This window comes from Pan troglodytes, chromosome 12, assembly GCF_028858775.2.
Source record: "Pan troglodytes isolate AG18354 chromosome 12, NHGRI_mPanTro3-v2.0_pri, whole genome shotgun sequence".
In the NCBI taxonomy this organism is placed as follows: domain Eukaryota; kingdom Metazoa; phylum Chordata; class Mammalia; order Primates; family Hominidae; genus Pan; species Pan troglodytes.
In genome coordinates, this window is record NC_072410.2 from 121,708,094 (window position 1) to 121,728,911 (window position 20,818).

The following is a 20,818-nucleotide window of genomic DNA, read 5'->3' on the forward strand; positions in this document are numbered from 1 at the left end:
CAGGCCTGGCCCTGGGAGGATGAAAGTGAAACTGGTGAGTCTGAAAATGCAGCCATCAAAGCAGCTTAAATCCTTTGAGTCTAGAAAGTTTCCAACTCACTTCTTTCAAGAAAGAAATTGCACCATCTGTTTTATTCTCCAGTACATAGACACTATCAATGCTAGTATTACCACTATGCTAGGTACTATAAAACACACTCTTGAGTGCAAAGAATAACCACAATGCTTTATTTATTTTATTTTATTATTATTATACTTTAAGTTTTAGGGTACATGTGCACAATGTGCAGGTTAGTTACATATGTATACATGTGCCATGTTGGTGTGCTGCACCCATTAACTCGTCATTTAGCATTAGATATATCTCCTGATGCTATCCCTCCCCCCTCCCCCCACCCCACTACAGTCCCCAGAGTGTGATGTTCCCCTTCCTGTGTCCATGTGTTCTCATTGTTCAATTCCCATCTATGAGTGAGAAAATGTGGTGTTTGGTTTTTTGTCCTTGTGATAGTTTGCTGAGAATGATGATTTCCAATTTCATCCATGTCCCTATAAAGGACATGAACTCATCATTTTTTATGGCTGCATAGTATTCCATGGTGTATATGTGCCACATTTTCTTAATCCAGTCTATCATTGTTGGACATTTGGGTTGGTTCCAAGTCTTTGCTATTTTGAATAGTGCCACAATAAACATATGTGTGCATGTGTCTTTATAGCAGCATGATTTATAATCCTTTGGGTATATACCCAGTAATGGGATGGCTGGGTCAAATGGTATTTCTAGTTCTAGATCCCTGAGGAATCGCCACACTGACTTCCACAATGGTTGAACTAGTTTACAGTCCCATCAACAGTGTAAAAGTGTTCCTATTTCTCCACATCCTCTCCAGCACCTGTTGTTTCCTGACTTTTTAATGATTGCCATTCTAACTGGTGTGAGATGGTATCTCATTGTGGTTTTGATTTGCATTTCTCTGATGGCCAGTGATGGTGAGCATTTTTTCATGTGTTTTTTGGCTGCATAAATGTCTTTTGAGAAGTGTCTGTTCATGTCCTTCGTCCACTTTTTGATGGGGTTGTTTGTTTTTTTCTTGTAAATTTGTTGGAGTTCATTGTAGATTCTGGATATTAGCCCTTTGTCAGATGAGTAGGTTGCAAACATTTTCTCCCATTTTGTAGGTTGCCTGTTCACTCTGATGGTAGTTTCTTTTGCTGTGCAGAAGCTCTTTAGTTTAATTAGATCCCATTTGTCAATTTTGGCTTTTGTTGCCATTGCTTTTGGTGTTTTAGACATGAAGTCCTTGCCCATGCCTATGTCCTGAATGGTAATGCCTAGGTTTTCTTCTAGGGTTTTTATGGTTTTAGGTCTAATGTTTAAGTCTTTAATCCATCTTGAATTAGTTTTTGTATAAGGTGTAAGGAAGGGATCCAGTTTCAGCTTTCTACATATGGCTAGCCAGTTTTCCCAGCACCATTTATTAAATAGGGAATCCTTTCCCCATTGCTTGTTTTTCTCAGGTTTGTCAAAGATCAGATAGTTGTAGATATGCGGCATTATTTCTGAGGGCTCTGTCCTGTTCCATTGATCTATATCTCTGTTTTGGTACCAGTGCCATGCTGTTTTGGTTACTGTAGCCTTGTAGTATAGTTTGAAGTCAGGTAGCGTGAGGCCTCCAGCTTTGTTCTTTTGGCTTAGGATTGACTTGGCGATGCGGGCTCTTTTTTGGTTCCATATGAACTTTAAAGTAGTTTTTTCCAATTCTGTGAAGAAAGTCATTGGTAGCTTGATGGGGATGGCACTGAATCTATAAATTACCTTGGGCAGTATGGCCATTTTCACGATATTGATTCTTCCTACCCATGAGCATGGAATGTTCTTCCATTTGTTTGTATCCTCTTTTATTTCATTGAGTAGTGGTTTGTAGTTCTCCTTGAAGAGGTCCTTCACGTCCCTTGTACGTTGGATTCCTAGGTATTTTATTCTCTTTGAAGCAATTGTGAATGGGAGTTCACTCATGATTTGGCTCCCTGTTTGTCTGTTATTGGTGTATCAGAATGCTTGTGATTTTTGCACATTGATTTTGCATCCTGAGACTTTGCTGAAGTTGCTTATCAGCTTAAGGAGATTTTGGGCTAACTAAAATCAGAGCAGAACTGAAGGAAATAGAGACACAAAAAACCCTTCAAAAAATTAATGAATCCAGGAGCTGGTTTTTTGCAAGGATCAACAAAATTGATAGACCGCTAGCAAGACTAATAAAGAAGAAAAGAGAGAAGAATCAAATAGACGCAATAAAAAATGATAAAAGGGATATCACCACCGATCCCATAAAAATACAAACTACCATCAAAGAATACTACAAACACCTCTATGCAAATAAACTAGAAAATCTAGAAGAAATGGATAAATTCCTCGACACATACACCCTCCCAAGACTAAACCAGGAAGAAGTTGAATCTCTGAATAGACCAATAACAGGCTCTGAAATTGTGGCAATAATCAATAGCTTACCAACCAAAAAGAGTCCAGGACCAGATGGATTCACAGCTGAATTCTGCCAGAGGTACAAGGAGGAGCTGGTACCATTCCTTCTGAAACTATTCCAATCAATACAAAAAGAGGGAATCCTCCCTAACTCATTTTATGAGGCCAGCATCATCCTGATACCAAAGTCTGGCAGAGACACAGCCAAAAAAGAGAATTTTAGACCAATATCCTTGATGAACATTGATGCAAAAATCCTCAATAAAATACTGGCAAACCAAATCCAGCAGCACATCAAAAAGCTTATCCACCATGATCAAGTGGGCTTCATCCCTGGGATGCAAGGCTGGTTCAACATATGCAAATCAATGAACATAACCCATCACATAAATATAACCAATGACAAAAACCACATGATTATCTCAATAGATGCAGAAAAGGCCTTTGACAAAATTCAACAACCCTTCATGCTAAAAACTCTCAATAAATTAGGTATTGATGGGACATATCTCAAAATAAGAGCTATCTATGACAAACCCGCAGCCAATATCATACTGAATGGGCAAACACTGGAAGCATTCCCTTTGAAAACTGGCACAAGACAGAGATGTCCTCTCTCACCACTCCTATTCAACGTAGTGTTGGAAGTTCTGGCCAGGGCAATCAGGCAGGAGAAGGAAATAAAGGGTATTCAATTAGGAAAAGAGGAAGTCAAATTGTCCCTGTTTGCAGATGACATGATTGTATATCTAGAAAACCCCATTGTCACAATGCTTTAAATCGTCTCTACAAGAGAGAGCCCAACAGTCAACTGACTGCACAGCAAATTGGTTTTTACGTGATTAAAGTACCATCCAGAAAACCAACTAGCATGCCTCAAAATTCTTACAGGATTTTGAGTCTTTTAAAGAATTTTCATCTATGTATTTTTCCCTTGATATCATGCCAGGAGTGTTTATCATATAATTAAAAATATTTTAAAGAACAACAACAAAATGATAAGTGTTTATTGCCCCAAATTCCAACAATACAGTAGTCTGGCTAATATAAAAATTATCTCATATTTAACAACACATGCTATCACTGCTAATCTTTTATGACAAATTAATATAAAGGAAATTATTTAAATGTTGTTTTCATTCAGCAGTGTGCCAATAACCTTTTATCACCTCAAGAAGTGCATGTCAACTTTAAGGGCTATGTGGGTACGCTTAGTTTCCTTTTCAAAAAAAATAAATTTAAAGTGCTGGTCTACTGGAAATAATTATCTCTTTTTTGTCAGAAAATATATTATTTTTTTCTTTTGAAGCACGTTTGCTGGGTATTATAGAATTTTAAACAGGAATTAATTTATTTTTCATACTTCAAAGGTGTCATTTCATTTCCTCTAGCTTCTCTTGTTTTTGTTGAGAAAGAAGTTGTCAATTTTACTATTATTTTCTTTTTAACTTCTGGTTCCTTTTAAAGTTTTTTTTTTTTAATTTTTATTTTTAAGTTCCAGGGTACATGTGCAGGACGTGCAGGTTTGTTACATTGGTAAACGTGTGCCATGGTGGTTTGCTGCACCTATCAACCCATCACCTAGGTATTAAGCCCAGCATCCATTAGCTATTTTTTCTTGATGCTCTCCCTCCCACCATGGCCCCCACCCCTTGCCAGGCCCCAGTGTGTGCTGTTCCCCTCCATGTGTTCTCATAGTTCAGTTCCCACTTATAAGTGAGAACATGTGGTGTTTGCTTTTCTGTTCCTGCCTTATTTTGCTGAGGATAATGGCTTCCAGCTTCATCCATGTCCCTGCAAAGGACATAGTCTTACTCCTTTTTATGGCTGCATAGTATTCCATGGTGTATCTCTACCACATTTCCTTTATCAAGTCTATCATTGATGGGCATTTGGGTTGATTCTATGTGTTTACAATTGTGAATAGTGCTGCAATTAATATACACACGCATGTATTATTGTAATAGAATAATTTACATTCCTTTGGGTATATACCCAGTAATAGGATTGCTAAGTCAAATGGTATTTCTGGTTCTAGACCTTTGAGGAATCACCACACCGTCTTCCACAATGGTTGAATGAATTTACATTCCCACCAACAGTGAAAAAGTGTTCCTATTTCTCTGCAACCTCGACATTCTCTGACTTTTTAATGATCACCATTCTGACTGGCCTGAGATGGTATCTCATTGTGGTTTTGATTTGCATTTCTCTGAGGATCAATGATGATGAGCCTTTCTTCATCTGCTTGTTGGCCACATGAATGTCTTCTTTTGAGAAGTATCTGTTTGTGTCCTTTGCCCACATTTAATGTTTTTTTTTTTCTTGTAAATTTGTTTAAGTTCCTTGTAGATTCTGGATATTAGACCTTTGTCAGACGGATAGATTGCAAAAATTGTCTCCCACTTTGTAACTTGCCTGTTCACTCTGATGATAGTTGTTTTTGCTGTGCAGAAGCTCTTTAATTAGATCCCATTTGTCAATTTTTGTTTAAGTTTTTCTTTAAAATAAAAACAAACTTTATTTTAGGTTCAGGGGTACATGTGCAGGTTTGTTATATAGGTAAACTTGTGTTATGGGGGCTTGTTATACAGGTTATTTCTTTACCCAGGTATTAATCCTAATACCCAATAGTTATTTTTTCTGATCCTCTCCCTCCTCCCACCCTTCACCCTCAGGTAGGTCTCAATATTGAGTCTTGATAGCCTTCTAAAAAGAACATACTAAAGCTATTTTTAAACTCTGCAATTCAGATTCCCTGTAATGAGTTTAAATAACCTGATGATGCTTTATTCTGGAGCTGAGCTAACCATATGAATAACTACAAAGAATTTTAAGGTTAGCACTTCTTTTTCTCTTTCTCTTGCTGATAAGGAGGATGAGGATGTCTGAAGATGACATATTCCAAGCATTAGGCTAGTCACTCTACCCATGTCCCCTCCATAATTCCACAATTACTCCTTGACATGAGGATCACATCCACCAAAGCCTGAAGAACCAGGAGAGCCAGGAGAACCAGGAGAACTGGCAGAACCAGGAGAACCAGGCAGCCTCCCTTCAACGCTACTGTCATGTTACTTTTCCACTGCACTTACCAGAGCCACAAAGACTGTCTGACCTTTCCTGAAATGGCACCGAATCATGCCCCATGCTCTGTGTCTCCTTCCAGAAAGAGTTTAGAGTCCACTCAACAAGCTACAGCCACACAATGGGAGAAAAACCCTGAGGATAACTGCACAGAAAGGGTAGGAGGACAGTTTCTCCCTGCTGAACTGTGCTGGCTTGGGGGACGGGGTGTTGCAGACAAATGGAATTGTACAATCCTCTTGTAAAATTAATTTTAAAAAGATTCTGTAGGAAAATATTAAAGAATATGGAAAGAAATGGAGCAGCATTAATTCAAAGATAGCACAAATAAATATGCTTTCCAAAAGCAGGAAAGGTGAGTCAGAAAGGTTTGATTCTCCCCAGTAAATCTGGCAATTACAGTCAAAATCCCAACACTGTTTTTTGTAGAATTGGATCAAGAGCTATTGAAATTCACAAGAAAAAACAAAGAGAGAGGATGGAAAAAATAGAGTGAGTTAGGAGGTGGCAAGAGGGCAAGGCCTACAGATGACACAAATTGATTATAAATACCTAGTAATTACATAGTGTGATATTGCCGTTGATATTGACCAACAGAATACAATAGAGGTCTCAGCAGCACACGCCTGCACTCATGGTGCTGGTTACATGTGAGCCGTGGCATTGCAGATCACCCAGAAACAGTGTTGAGACAACTGGTTACCCATAAAAATGCACCTGGAACTCTACCTTTCACAGCTTTAATAAAAGCAGATCTCATGGGATTTAGAGATCTAATGTGAAAAGCAAACATTAACAATATTTAGAGGAAAATATAAGGAAGTGTCTTTATGAACTTAAGATAAGAAAGATTTCTTGAACAAAATCCTAAAACCACAAAACCACAGAAGATAGCACAAACAAAATGAAAAAGCCAAGTTATAAGCTGTAGGAAGAGATTTTTAACCCATTACCACCAAAATATTATTACCAAGTGTATATTAAACATTTCAATGAATTTGTAAGAAAAAAGATCACCTTAACAGTAAATGTGCCAAGGAGATAAACAGCATTTCACAGAAGAGGAAAAACCAAAGGAAAATACAAATAGAAAAAGTAAACAAAACTCATTAGTAATGATGGAAATGAAATAGAGCCCCAGAGAGAGAACCATTTTACAGCTACTGTACTTCAAATATTAAGTCAAAAATTACCTAGCACTGGAGAGGCTGTGGCTCAACTGGAATTTCCCAGAGCTGTGTGAATATAAACTGCACAGCCACTTTTGTAGAAAACTTGCTGTTATTTTGAAAATAGAACATCCTGGTATAATCTAGCACTCAGAAATTCTACCTTAGGGAATAGCCAAGAGACATTTATAAGTATCTTTATGGCTGCACCTCTTTTAATGATGATAAACTAGAAAAACAAACATAAAACAAAGGCAAAGTGTCCATAGGCAACTGACAATGGATAAACTGTAGTGAAATATCATACAGCAAAAAACCTCACAGAAACAAACAGTAAGTAAACATGCAAATCTCAGAAGACTATGGAAGAATAATATTTTATAAGCCTTGCAATAAAATGAAATTTTACATATATATATATGGATAAAACTTTTTTTCAATCAAGAAAATGACAAACACAAAATTCGGGATGCCTTATATCTCTGGGCAGGCCAGAAAATGGAGTATGGAAGACTGCACAGATGGAAAGCTAGGGACAATATTCTAATTATTGATTAGAACTGCAATTTCATGGGCATTTGTTTTATTATTTTGCTTCATAACTGACACAGAGTCTAAATGCAATTTTTAATTTCAAGAGCTCAATTAAATGGTTAGAAATGGAGTAGTCAGACATCTTAAACATAGATTGTACGAACATGAATATTTTTCTCTAGGTTCTCCCTGTGTATGAAGTATCCAGTCATTTTGATGATATGACTGGAATGATTTATAATAAAACATTTTTTCAAACTGCTTACAGGATTCTACATTTCTCGTGCACTAATGCCTCTGTGGATGATGAATTCCCCAAGGGGCACAGCTCACAGGTCACCCTGCGGGAGTTGGAGCCCAGGCTTCTGAGAGAGGAGGGCGTGAGCCCTGTGTCCCAGGGAGCTGCAGGTTCTCTCAGAGCCCAGGCTTCTGAGGAAGGAGAGTGTGAGCCCCATGCCCCAGGGAGCTGCAGGTTCTCTCAGAGCCCAGGCTTCTGAGGGAGGAGGGCGGGAGCCCCATGTCCCAGGGAGCTGCAGGTTCTCCTTTTTGCTCAAGTCTGGTTTTCTTGGGAGGGTGGATATTTAGAATGTCATTAAAACTCACTGCATTATACAGTGTTCATACCTCCTTAGGTGTTTTCTGTTAAGAAATTCATGGGAGTCTCACAGAAGTTTCCTAAAAATAACCTGCAGTCCTTCCTACAGTCACGGTGATATGTAAGTCAGAGGCAGGACTCAAAGAATTCTTGCCTGCTCACTGAGATGCTGTGAATTATGAACTTAAAATATCCTATAATGCAATCAGGATGTGTCCCACATGGGAGTAAATGTCAACAAAACAGCACCTTCAATCTGTGTTCTAAGTATTTCCTCTGAAACTATCACAATTATCTTCACTGGGCAGTACAGCATCTTTTTAATTCTGTCTAGAGATTATCTCTGGGCTACTGATATTTCTGTTAAAATAAAATTTAACAAAAATCTATATGCTTACTGTGGTACTGGAGTTTCCATTCAGATGCAAACCGCTGTCAAAGAGGGGAGAGGAGGCCCCACTGCTGTGGTCGCTGGATGGCCCTGGGGACCCTGCAGCAAAACAAGAGAAGTTCCTTCCAATTGGTGCCACTGACAAAGCACACTGTGACCATGCAGTGACTTCAGTTCTACCTGTGCATGGGAAGTTACCAGCACCAAAATGCCTGGTGTCCAGTTATGGGCTGGGTCATCCCCAATGGTCTCTCACTTTCCTGCCGTGATATGGTCTCCTCACCAAGATCTGACCTCAGGTTGAAGGGAGGGACCACTGCCGGCTCCTGTGAGGGCTCCCCAGGGTGGAGGGACAGCATCAGGAAGGTGTGCCCCCAGCAGCTCAGGACCTCCCTGTCAACATGACCCCCTGGAATGGTCAGCACAAGGCGCCTTCTGTGATTGCAGTGTTCTCTTTTGAAAGGAGATGATCATACCAGGCCACTCAAAAGGTTTTTTCCAGAGACAATATTGAAAAGCTCACACTCAAAGCACTTAGCACATTACAGGTAAAACAGATGCTCATAAAATAATTTCCCTGGAAATACAGGCTCATGCAACCAGAGCTTACACCTGCTAAACAGAAACAAGCCAGTTCATAGATCTTCATGCTGCATGGATTACCCAGGGGACATAGAGCACTTTCATGCCGTTTCCAAGGTCCTGGGAACAGCTCAGGGAGAAAGGCTGTATTTGTTCCTTTATTGTCCCTTCCCACCAATATCTTCAGGCTGGACTATAAGAGTGGGCAGCTCCCATGTGGCTTAGTGTTTCAGCCCAGCATTTTTGTGGTATTGCCATGTAAAGACAGATCTGTGAACACAGCAGCCTGACTATGCCAGATTCCCAGCCAGGTGGAACAGAGACCTCCCAACACTGAGAAAGGAGCCTTTGATGCATCCCTGAGTGGAGAGCAGGCCCTGTTGTTAGATCACCTGAGTGCCTGGAAAGAGGAAAGAAGCACTGAAAACAGCACTAGCAGGAGGACCTGTCACCAGCCAGCCATCAGTCATCACAACCACGTGGTGCTGTTGCAGAATGGAGGCTTAAACTTGCACACTGGCTTCTTGCAGGAAAGACCCCTGTGAAGCTGAAGAAAGCCTGGTGGACACAACTCCGTGCATTTGTATTTGGGATGCCCTGTTGTGCCGTCTATTTCCTGGGATTAAAGTGAAGAACAATCGGCACCACATATGCAAAGTCATAATGTGACCACCAGCCTCGCTTGGTGCAGACAGGAACGCGATATGGCTCGGAGGCTCAAGACCCTCTAACCTCCGATCTGCGTCTGCAAATGTGATGTGCAACGTTCAGCGAGTTACCATGGCTCGCTGTTACCCTTTGTCCAGCTGTATAATATCTACAAAGACTCATATTTTTAGAAAACACTTCATACCATATTCCTTTGTGAAAATTAAGATATTGAGAAACTTGGAGAACTCTGGGGGAAATAAGAATTGCTTAACTTTTAAAGGGTAGTTGTCAATTTTACTAGATGAAGAACTTTTCTTTTTCATTGACCACTGTTTACTGTCTGGTGAAGACTCTGCTGTGGACCAGCCACTGCTCCACACAGCACCCAGAGCGTTTCACGGGGTTGTTGAGACAGCACCTGAATCTGCCCTTTAGCGTTCAGAAGCACATTTCACTGTTATCTATTTGAAATTCTTTCCCAATGCCTGTTATTTTATACCCGTAATCACCTTATCAGTAATTGGAGAGGAAAATCAAAATGTTTTTAATGACTGCAGTCTTCCAAAATCCCAAAGTTCATGCTGCAGACAAAGGAGACACATGACTAATGGCAGCAGATCCAAGCCACCATTGACTGAATGAGCTAACAGGTAAACAGTCAATAAATTTACATTTGACAGTCACGCTTCCACTCTAAATTTCTATAAATTTATTTCTGATGAATAGGTATCTTGTCATCCATATCCCAGAACAGAAATGTGAATAGTTATATCTTTCTTCTATCACAAATAAAAGTCCATTATTTTTTAAACCAATATCAAGAATTCTTAATGAGAAAAATAGACTTACTTTATTTTTATTAGGTGTCAAAAATAAACAATCATATTAGAAAACATATAGTATATGATCAATGTTTATTAAAACACCTAATCTTAAAAAAAATGAACCCTAACCTATCAAAACTGCTTAGATTACCCTCAGGCAATGCTGGTTGGAATGTAAAATGGTGCGGCTGCTGTGGAAAATAATGTGGCAGCCACTCAAAAAGTTGAGCCTAGAGTCACCAGAGGACCCAGCAATTCCAGTCATCGGCATCCACTCGGTGGGAAGGAAAACATCTCCGAAGAAAAACGCATTCACGGATGCTCATGGCGGTATAATTCACAATATCGCCCAAACAGAAGCAAGACAAACGCCCATCAGCTGATGAATGGATAAACAAAACCCATACAAAGGGTATGTATGTGGGTCCGTATACACAGATATATTCCCTAGGACGGATGCTGTTCAGCTAGAAGAATGCAGCACCGATGCCCGCGACATTGGGGGCGGACTCTCAAACTACACTTGGGGAAGATGCCAGACACAAAGGCATCTTTGTGCGGGATTCCATTACAGAAAACGTCCGGCGCAGACGGAGATCCTCATTCCAGGTCGGATGCCACGGGGTTTGAGCCACCAGCAGATGTTGACTTCAGGGGAGCCTGGGCCTTGCCTTCAAGGCCCTTCCTGATTACCCACAAAGAGACAGGAAGGAAATTCCCGGCTGCCGAGGGCTGGGGTGGGGAGAATCGGGGCTGACTGCTAATTGGCACACGGTTTATTTTTGGGATGATGGAAATGTTTTGGAATTAGACAGTAGCAATGCCTCTACAACGTAGTGAAATATTTAAAATTGCTGAAGTGTTACTTTAAAACGGTGAATTTTGTGTTGTATGAATTGTATCTTTATAAAAAGACCAAGAGCCTGACTTGTGAAAAATAAAACCCTACTTTGACTCAGTCTCAAACGGTTTTTTATTTTCTCTTTGATAAACGTTTTAAAATGTGGAAACTGGACATTTTCCGCACAGATCTGCCGTGATACTCTTTCCCCACTCACTGGAGCTGCTCGGTGGATTTCTGCTTCATGCAGTCAGAAAGTGAAGTCTGCTCAGGCACAGCAATTTTACCTTCACGGTGTGAATTCAGCAGAGGACGTTTCGCTTGAATTTATGGAGAGATTATGGCTGTCTTGCTTAAATTGTTATGGACACTAAGATTTTAACATTTTTCACTGTAAAGAATGAAATAAAAGGAGAATAGACACTTATTGAATTAATGGGGACTCAGCGCCCCTGGCCTCTGTGATCTGCACCCCAGGCTGCCCTTTCCTGCATGTGCCCGAGGACGTGTGAGGTGGTCCGTGCAGCTGGGCCCGTCCAGGCAGAGCCGTCAGTGTCAGCACAGCCCCGCTCAGGATGCCGGCAGCAACGCTCATAGAAGTCACCAGGTGACTGGCAATGGACCCCGGAGCCTGCAGGTTTTAGTGGAGCCTGTCCAGGCAGAGCCGTCAGTGTCAGCACAGCCCCGCTCAGGATGCCGGCAGCAACGCTCATAGAAGTCAGTAGGTAACTGGCAATGGACCCTGGAGCCTGCAGGTTTTAGTGGAGCCCACGGACAGAAGTCAGGATGTGAATCTCAACAGAGACAGCCTCCAGCCCCGTGGCCTCAGGCACTAGAATTGCAAGAGCTGCCCATCCTCAGAGGGAAACACAGGCTCAGTGCTATGGGGCTCTAGGCAGGGGCTCAAGGTGAACACCTCCACCTGGGGCACTTCCTCTGCGATCTGGTGTTGCAATGTTGCTGCTGCTGTTGCTTAAATTCTGCTCCTTCAAAGGCACCCAGGGAAGCCAGCTTAGACACAGCACCCATCTCACTCGGCCTGTGGAGTCACCTTGCCCGAGAGAGAGGTCAGGAACGGCCCCAGGGTGAGTGTCCTCTGCCTCCCACCCCCACTTAGCAACATCCGAAAGCACCCCCTGCTTTCTGTCTGTCTCCTCCTTTATCAATGCCACCTCCTCCTGTCCAAGCCACTATCTTCTCTTCTTTTCTTTCTGGCAAAAATCTATGAAAAGTCTTAGTTTCTTCCTTCGTGAGCCTGTATGGTCACAGCTGCTGCAGAATCTGCAGACACTCACGCTGCCCCTCACAAGTGAGTCCTCCTCCCCCATCCGAGCTCACTGCTGGGCCTCCTGATGTGCGTCTGACACCTGAGTCTCCCTGCTGGCTCCAAGAACTTCTGTGCAGCCCTCATCAAGTCCACCCCCTTCCCAACTCACAGCAACGTTTCTCAAAACCCCAGGGGTGCACCACTGTGCCGCGTGTGACATTTCGCTCCCTTAAACTTTTGCCCGATTGCTAACATGTTCTGCCTCTACGGCCCTGGGAATATTCGCCTTTCTCATGCACGGCCCCTCAGCACCCCTTACTCTTTTTCCTCAAGAACCCTCTAGGTCTTCATCCATGCTCCCGTGGCTCCTTCTAGCAGAGGGAGTGGTCTCTGAGGATGGCAAGGCATGCAGTGAATCTTACTGATCCAGGTTTGCTACAATGGCAGGAAGATCGATTTTCCTAAGATTGTGAATAGCATAGTTATCCTGCTGTGATGGATGGGAAAAATGGAGTTGCTGAAATGGATTTGTTCCTGGTTGCTCAGGAAGATGAAAGCAGAAGTCACGCTATGAGTCTAACGATGCTTTTGATCAAATGCTGAAACAGGAAAAGTTCACTTGTCCCCCTTGCAGGGCTTGTGATGGGGGAGTGGCTCACTTCTTCGGTGCCCCACTGCTCAAACCTCTGGCGGGGGTGCCATAGAGATGGGCCGGCTTTGGGGCTCTGACCCCTGGCAGCATCTAGGGGTGGATGTTTCCAGCTCCTGAAGCCCTAGTGGGAGTGTGTTCCAGGGTGCTCTGTTAGTTCTGCCGTCTGTGGGCGGCCTGTAGGCTTCAGTTCTGCCGTCTGTGGGCGGCTTCTAGGCTTCAGTTCTGCCGTCTGTGGGCGGCCTGTAGGCTTCAGTTCTGCCGTCTGTGGGCGGCCTGTAGGCTTCAGTTCTGCCGTCTGTGGGTGGCTTCTAGGCTTCAGTTCTGCCGTCTGTGGGCGGCTTGTAGGTTTCAGTTCTGCCGTCTGTGGGTGGCTTGTAGGCTTCAGTTCCGCCGTCTGTGGGCGGCCTGTAGGTTTCAGTTCTGCCATCCGTGGGCGGCTTGTAGGCTTCAGTTCTGCCGTCTGTGGGCGGCTTATGTTAATCAGCTCAATTAGACCCTCTGCCTTATCGCAAGGACAGAAGGCTTTCTGTATCCCGGGGTTCTTGCCTTAGCGTACCAGAAGAATCAGATCCCACGTGGGCTTGGAGGGTTGGCACAAGGTTTTATGGAGTGTTGGTAGCTCTCAGAAGATGGATGGAGAGCCAGAAGGGGCATGGAGTGGCAAGGTGGTTTTCTCCTGGAGTCTCGTCCAACCACCCCAGCCAAACTCCACATCATTCTGCCAGTCGATAGCCTGCCAGTGTCTGCTGGTGCCTGTCAGCATACTCTTCCACTCCTCTGCTCTTCTCCACGTCCGGCCACTTGTGTCTCTGCCCACTAGGGTCTTGGGGTTGTTACAGGCATAGGATGGGGGCGTGGTAGGCCAGGGTGGTACTGGAAAACGCAACATTTGGGTGCAAGAACAGGAGTGCCTGTCCTCACTTAGGTCCATGGGCACAGGCCTGGGGGTGCAGCCCTCGCCAGGGACCCGTCCTTCTCCTCCCAGCACTTCCCTGCCCCCCTCCTGTATCAGTGAAAAACCCAATGCATGATCAGAACTCAACTACTGATGTGCCTGAGAGCTACAGCCGGGCCACTCGGGGCAGGAGAGAAGGAAGGCATTGACAATAGGGACATCAATGGAAGAGAGAGAGAAAGTAAAACAGTCAATATGAACCCCCAGGGAGGGAAGCTGTTCCTTCCCATGAGAGAGTGACAGGAAGGACAGCCCACCAGCCCCCATGAGAAGGAACCCGACTGTCGGCTCGGCGGGAGGTCCTCATTCCACATCGGATGCCCTGGGGTTTGAGCCACCAGCAGATGTTGACTTCAGGGGAGCCTGGGCCTTGCCTTCGAGGCCTTTCCCGATCACCCACAAAGAGAGGGCAGTGATGCCCTCTGCTAAATCAAAGGAACGGTGGTGACTCCAACCTTTATAAAGCCATGACAGCTGAATAACATTAGTAAAAGTTACAACAACTATCTTCACTAAAACATTTTTCTAGATTTAGGGTTCAGCACTTTCATATTGGGTCACAATTCAAGTATAATAGAGGATTACAAGCTTTGTGCCAAAATATGTCAGGGACTTCATAGCATAAATGTACCATTATTTTCATTTTTTGCACTGAAAATTTCTCAGATCAACATAGGTATTTTACATGTAAACTTTGCTTCTACGTTAACATATAGATAAATACAATCATGGTGAGTTTGCATGAAGGAACAAGCATGTAGTTAAGTGATGAGAAGCACGGTCGAGAAGCACGGTCTGATAACACTTCCTTCAAAAAAGCCCGTGGATGTGTTAAAACATACAACGTCATGGGACTACGTGATGCCACGGTGCCTGCCTATACTTTTCTTCTCTCTGAATGTACACTCAGCAAATGATTAATATCCCAGTCCATGTGGTAGCATTTGGATAAATAATGTGGCAAGAAAGGAATTTCTCCAGCACCCTGGCATTTCTCCTCTTCCCACTTACCTAACGGGAGCTTCAGAAATGCCGGCGCTTCCCTGAGATACTCAACGGTGATGGTAACTTCATCGCCAGCATTTCTCAGCAGATGCACCTGTCAATATGACAAAAATAGCTACTTTTTACCACCACAAAAGAACCAGACACAGAATTAAAATATAAAATCTCTCTACCTCTCCTGTTTCCCAAGAATTCAAAGTTCATAGTTACCTCTGAAACACGGAAAATTTTGTGGGCTTCAGCTGGAGTAAAGAAAGAGTGGTTATCACCTCCGAGACCACCTACCTCCCACACTCTATCTGCGTAAACAAGTGCATGAGTGAGCAGAGGTCTGCCCGTATCATCCACAACACATCATAGGGATGCTCTCTGCATCCCTATGAATGCAATCTACCAGAAAATAATACCCTCGGAGAAATCAGTTTGTTACTACAAACAGCCTGTGTTCAGTCACTGGCAAAATGTGGATTAACTGTGGCAAAACAAACCACAAATACTAATTTAAAGATTTAAATGACGCTTTAGTCCTCAGGAAATTAGTGGCTATCACTTCAAAAGGATGGAACTTAGTTCTGTGCTGGAATTTCAAATTATACAAACTGTTTCAGTCACCTCACATACAATCCCCTACGTTTCAACACAGCATCTAAAATCAGCTTTTTGTGCACAATGTATTTGCCATTGTTTAAATCTGATTGAGACACTAAAAGTCTAGATGCTGCAAAACTGTGTGTGTCAGAATTCACTGCACCCGCATCTGTGTCTTCCCATAATGCATAACCCTCCTCTGCTGTATCCTCCTCCTCCGAGGCCAGGCATAGCCCACCCGCCCTCTCCTCTACACAGAGACTGCCCACAGTTTGGGCAGGTTCCTACCTCACTTCATCCTCCTAGGCCAGGCATATCCCCATCTCACCCTCCCCTCTACATGGAGACTGTCCAAAATTTGAGCAGGTTCCTGCCCTACTTCATCCTCCTAGGGCAGGTGTATCCCACCTCGCCCTCTCCTCTACACAGAGACTGCCCACAGTTTGGGCAGGTTCCTACCTCACTTCATCCTCCTAGGCCAGGCGTAGCCCACCTTGCTCTCTCCTCTACATAAAGCCTACCCACAGTTTGGGTAGGGTCCTGCCCCACTTCATCGCTCCCTGTGATCTTTCCTCCTCATTTCTTCAGTCACTTTGCATGCCCGTCATTGCCTACCTGGAGGATTACAGTTCTGCACAGCTCCCTAAGACACCTGATGTAGCTTGAATGGGTTTTGAAGACTGGATTTAGAAAGTTTGAAAGTTCCCATGGCCTGAGATCCAACATAAATGCCTTCCTATTTCACCTGAGGACATTTCTATCTGGCATGGCTGGTCCACCTCCACCACTGGTGCTCCCTCCTGGCCCTCTGAGCCGCCCCACCCCGGCCATGCCTGTGGACAACCTTACATATGTCGGTGCTTCACATAGATCTTGACCTCATAGGACAGCCTCGTCCCTTTTACCTCATGAAATCACACTAAAAACTCCAGACTGGAAACAGAACTGCAGAAATGCTCCCGTAATGCCACCGAGCATTTTCAACATCCTTTCTTCTCCCTCTCCTCCTCATCCACTTCTATGTGGCTGGTGACCCTGTGCTGATGGCCTCCAGGTCGCAGGTGCTGTTGGGAGGTTTCACACGCCCACTTCCTGTTGGGAGGCCTCACATGCCACTTCCTGTTGGGAGGCCTTACATGCCCACTTCCTGTTGGGAGGCCTGACACGCCCACCTCCTGTTGGAGGCTTCACATGCCCACCTCCTGTTGGGAGGCTTCACAGGCCCGCTTCCTATTGGGATGCTTCACACACTCACTTCCTGTTGGGAAGACTTCACACACCCACTTCCTGTTGGGAGGCTTCCCATGCCCACTTCCTATTGGGAGGTCTCACACACCCACCTCCTGTTGGGAGGCTTCATGTGCCTACTTCCTGTTGGGAGGTTTCACAGGCCCGCTTCCTGTTGGGATGCTTCACACACTCACTTCCTGTTGGGAGGCTTCCCATGTCCACTTCCTGTTGGGAAGGCTCCACAAGCCCACTTCCTGTTGGGATGCTTCCCACACTCACTTCCTGTTGGGATCCCTCACAAGCCCACTTCCAGTTGGGAGGCTTCACATGCCCACATCCTGTAATCCTGCAGCACTGCCTTCCTGTCATGCTCCACAGGCTGGGCCCCCATAGGGCTGAGTCAGGCCTCTCCTGCCGGCTGTCTCCAAGGTGTCTTTCCTCCGCTGCTGTTCAGTACAAGTGCACCCTTGTGAGACGCCTGTCTCTGACATCCACATCCTGTCTTCATACAGGCTGCTGCAGTGCAAAGTGACTGTGAAATAGAAGCCCTCCTCTGACCAACTCCCAGAAAGTGTCAAAGCTTAACCACTAGCAGATTTGTCTGATTCTGTCCTCCCCCGTGCACAAGATCCTGGAGAAAACTACCAAAACTGAATTTTCTTCTCTTCTTTGGTGAAAAGAAGTAGAACCGAGGCTCTCCTTTGATAAACGGGGTTCATGACGGCGACAACACCCTTCCTTTCTACGTGGAAGGGCTGGACTCTCACAAGGCCCTGCAAGCCCTCGTCCCTGGAGGTGCAGAGTGTGCGGTGTGGGAGGGGAGATCACACAGACCTCCGCTGTCCACTGTCCAGCCACCTCCCAGCAAGTGACGGCCACTGTAATACGCTAGTTGTCCCAGGAGCTCAGTGCAGTGTAGTTTTAAAAGGCAAAACATCACCAGGACAAGAGCAGTTTGAGATTCATGAAGCTCACCGTGCCCCATCCTTAAACAGGCTGCCTTCCTCCCAAAGGACCAGGCCACACACAGCTTCCGTATGTGAGTCTGTCGCCCAGCCAGTGTGCCTGAAGTCCTTGTTGGAAATCATTGAGGTGTGTGTGGACACCTCCCTGCCCACCTCCATACCCGAAGTAAGTGAGTCCATTCAGTGACTTTCCCCAGTTTTTCTGGAGAATGACTGTGGATTGAAGCAGGAAAATCTGCCATCCCTTGCTTACAGGAATCTGCACTTATTACAATGGACAATTTTGTCAGAAGTAACCCAACCAATCAATAGAGTGAGGCAGAGTAGCCTGAAAACAAGCACTTTTTTTTTTTTGAGACGGAGTCTCACTGTCGCCCAGGCTGGAGTGCAGTGGCGCCATCTGGGCTCACTGCAAGCTCCGCCTCCCGGGTTCACGCCATTCTCCTGCCTCAGCCTCCCGAGTAGCTGGGACTACAGGCGCCCGCCATCTCGCCTGGCTAATTTTTTGTATTTTTAGTAGAGACGGGGTATCACCGCGTTAGCCAGGATGGTCTCGATCTCCTGACCTCGTGATCCGCCCGCCTCGGCCTCCCAAACTGCTGGGATTACAGGCGTGAGCCACCGCACCCGGCCAAACAAGCACTTTTAATTAAAAATTGGATTTAGCTTCAATTTATTATTATTTTTTAATCCCAAATGTTTACCTTGCCTTGATTTTTTGGGGACTTTAAAATATCTGAACAAGACAAAGGCATTCAATTTGTTATCAGTCTTATTTTTTATTTAGTTTGAAGCATATATGTGGTGTATGAAAAAAATAATTGAATGTTGACCATTGATGCTACTGAATTCAACCAATGCCTTCAAAGATTTCTCCCTCCTGGAATCATGGCCCTAAGCCTGACGGCACTGGGAGAGACCCTGGCCCACACCTGCCTAGGGGGCAGCCTCCTTCAGCCCACAGCACCCACAGCGGCAGTCACTGCTGTTTGCAGCAAATTAACACCAGTAGCCATGGCCTGGAGGCTTTCCCCTTTTCTGTCTCTCTCTCTCTCTCTCTCTCTCTCAACACAGCATCTAAAAGCAGCTTTTTGTGCACAATGTATTTGCCATTGTTTAAATTTGATTGAGATACTAAAAGTCTAGATGCTGTCTCTTTTTTTTTTTGACTGTCACCCCAGCTGGGAGGCAGTGGTGCAATCATAGCTCACTGCAGCCTCGACCGTCTGGACTCAAGTGATCCTACCGCCTTGGCCCCGTAGTGCTGGGATTACAAGCGTGAGCCACCATGCCTGGCCTCTCCCCACTTCCACCTGCAGCAGCTCCCATTACAGTGCACACCTGCTCTGCGCTGACAAAGTCAAGGTAGGAGGATGCGTTCCAACCTCCATGTCAACCTCACCAGCATGTCAAACTCTGACAGGTAAGCCAAGTCCATTTCTTCCTTAGAAAGGAGTCAACTATGAAATGAAATCTCCCAACACCTGTAAAATGACTCTGAAGCCATTGGATTCACTGCGGTGTTTGAGTCAGCTTAGCCATGCCTGGGTGGCTTCTCAGCAGCAGAGGTTCCTTCCTCGGAATTCCAGAGGCTGGGAGTCTGTGATCAGGTGCCAGCAAGGTGCCAGATCCTTCCTGGTGAGGGCCTGGACTTCTGGCTGTGTCCTTGCGTGGTGGAGAGAGGAAGTGCGCTCCAGAGGGCTTCTGCTTGCAGGCACTGATCCCATCACCAGGATGCCATCTTCATCACCTCGTCTCACCCTAGTCACTTCCAGAGGTCCCGTCTCTGTCTCCTGACGCCCTCATTTAGGGGTTAGGGCTTCGACATGTGAATCTGGGGGGACACAAAGTCCAGTCCGAAATGGGCTGGTGAGTAGCCCAGGACACGAAGTTAGTGACATCAGTGCAGTTTCTCCATGGAGTCGCAAACTCAACCTGTTGACGGAGGCTTCCAGGGGAGCAGAGAAGAGCACAACACATGGTTCTACACACAGCAGCCTCGGGTCAACGCAGCTCGAGTTTTAATTAAAAATATGACACATTTGATAGTTTAGATATGAAATAATACAACATATGCAATCAAAGAGTCTGATTTTTATACCTACGAGATCCCTAGTTTGACACCTCAGAGACAACTGACGCTGGGATATTGTGTGTGTTCTTCTGGAAATTCTATGCCTTTGTAAGAACGTTTTCTCGTCTGAGGGCAGTTTGGTCACATTGATCAGATATACAATGTATGTGCATTTTAATCCAGCAGCCACACGTGTAGATGTGTGAGTATGTGGGAATAAAGAGGTCAGTATAAGAATTTTCATACACCATGTACACCATGTATCCCATTTATTTGCCCCATTTTCACTTGAAACAGGCCCTGAACTCTGTTAGACATGATAACTTTCTTTATCTAACACATCTGACAGCTTATCCCATATTATTCATGTATTTCTAGTCTTTCTCACAGACGCAGTGTTCCGTTTTACAAATGTTCTGTAACTACTTCAATGAATCCTCAATCCTCAAATTCCTGTTTAGTTTCTTAGTCCCTCCCCTTTCATCCCTAATCATATTTGCATTTTAATTAATATTTCTTCATCAGTCTTTTCAGAGGCCTCTGCATCTTGCATTATTACAAGCCCACCTTGGGAGACGGAGTTTTAGTATTATTTTCTCTGACTTGTCCTCTATGTTTTCTCTTCTACAAATTCACATCTTCATTTTTATTATTTCTTTCTTTTTTTGCTCCTGCGGGCTTCTCTGTTGCTCTTGCTTCAGATTCTTAGGTGACAACATGGCTCTTTTTCCTTTGCTTTCTTGTTTTCTAATAAACATATCTACAAATTACCAGTCTTCCCTTAAGCCCTACTTGTATTCCACAAATTTTGATACAAAGTTCTTCAATATTTTTCATGTTACTATTGTGTATTTTTTCCTTTATATTGTCTTTTTACATCAGTATAGCTATTTTTACAGTTTCCAGAAGCGTGGATATTT

The 20,818-nt window shown here is 44.3% G+C and overlaps 1 protein-coding gene across 5 annotated transcripts in view; it reads right to left on the reverse strand.

Annotated features, from left to right (window-relative positions):
* SNTG2 (syntrophin gamma 2) overlaps positions 1-20,818 on the reverse strand; it is a 407,561-nt gene that overhangs the window by 183,454 nt on the left and 203,289 nt on the right. For all 5 annotated transcript variants that reach the window (XM_054677651.1, XM_054677652.2, XM_016946061.4 and 2 more), the window contains exons 7-8: positions 15,048-15,135; positions 8,272-8,363 (exon numbers count right to left, since the gene is read on the reverse strand). In XM_054677651.1, the coding sequence (XP_054533626.1) occupies positions 8,272-8,363; positions 15,048-15,135 (180 nt within the window). The remainder of the gene's footprint in view (positions 1-8,271; positions 8,364-15,047; positions 15,136-20,818) is intronic.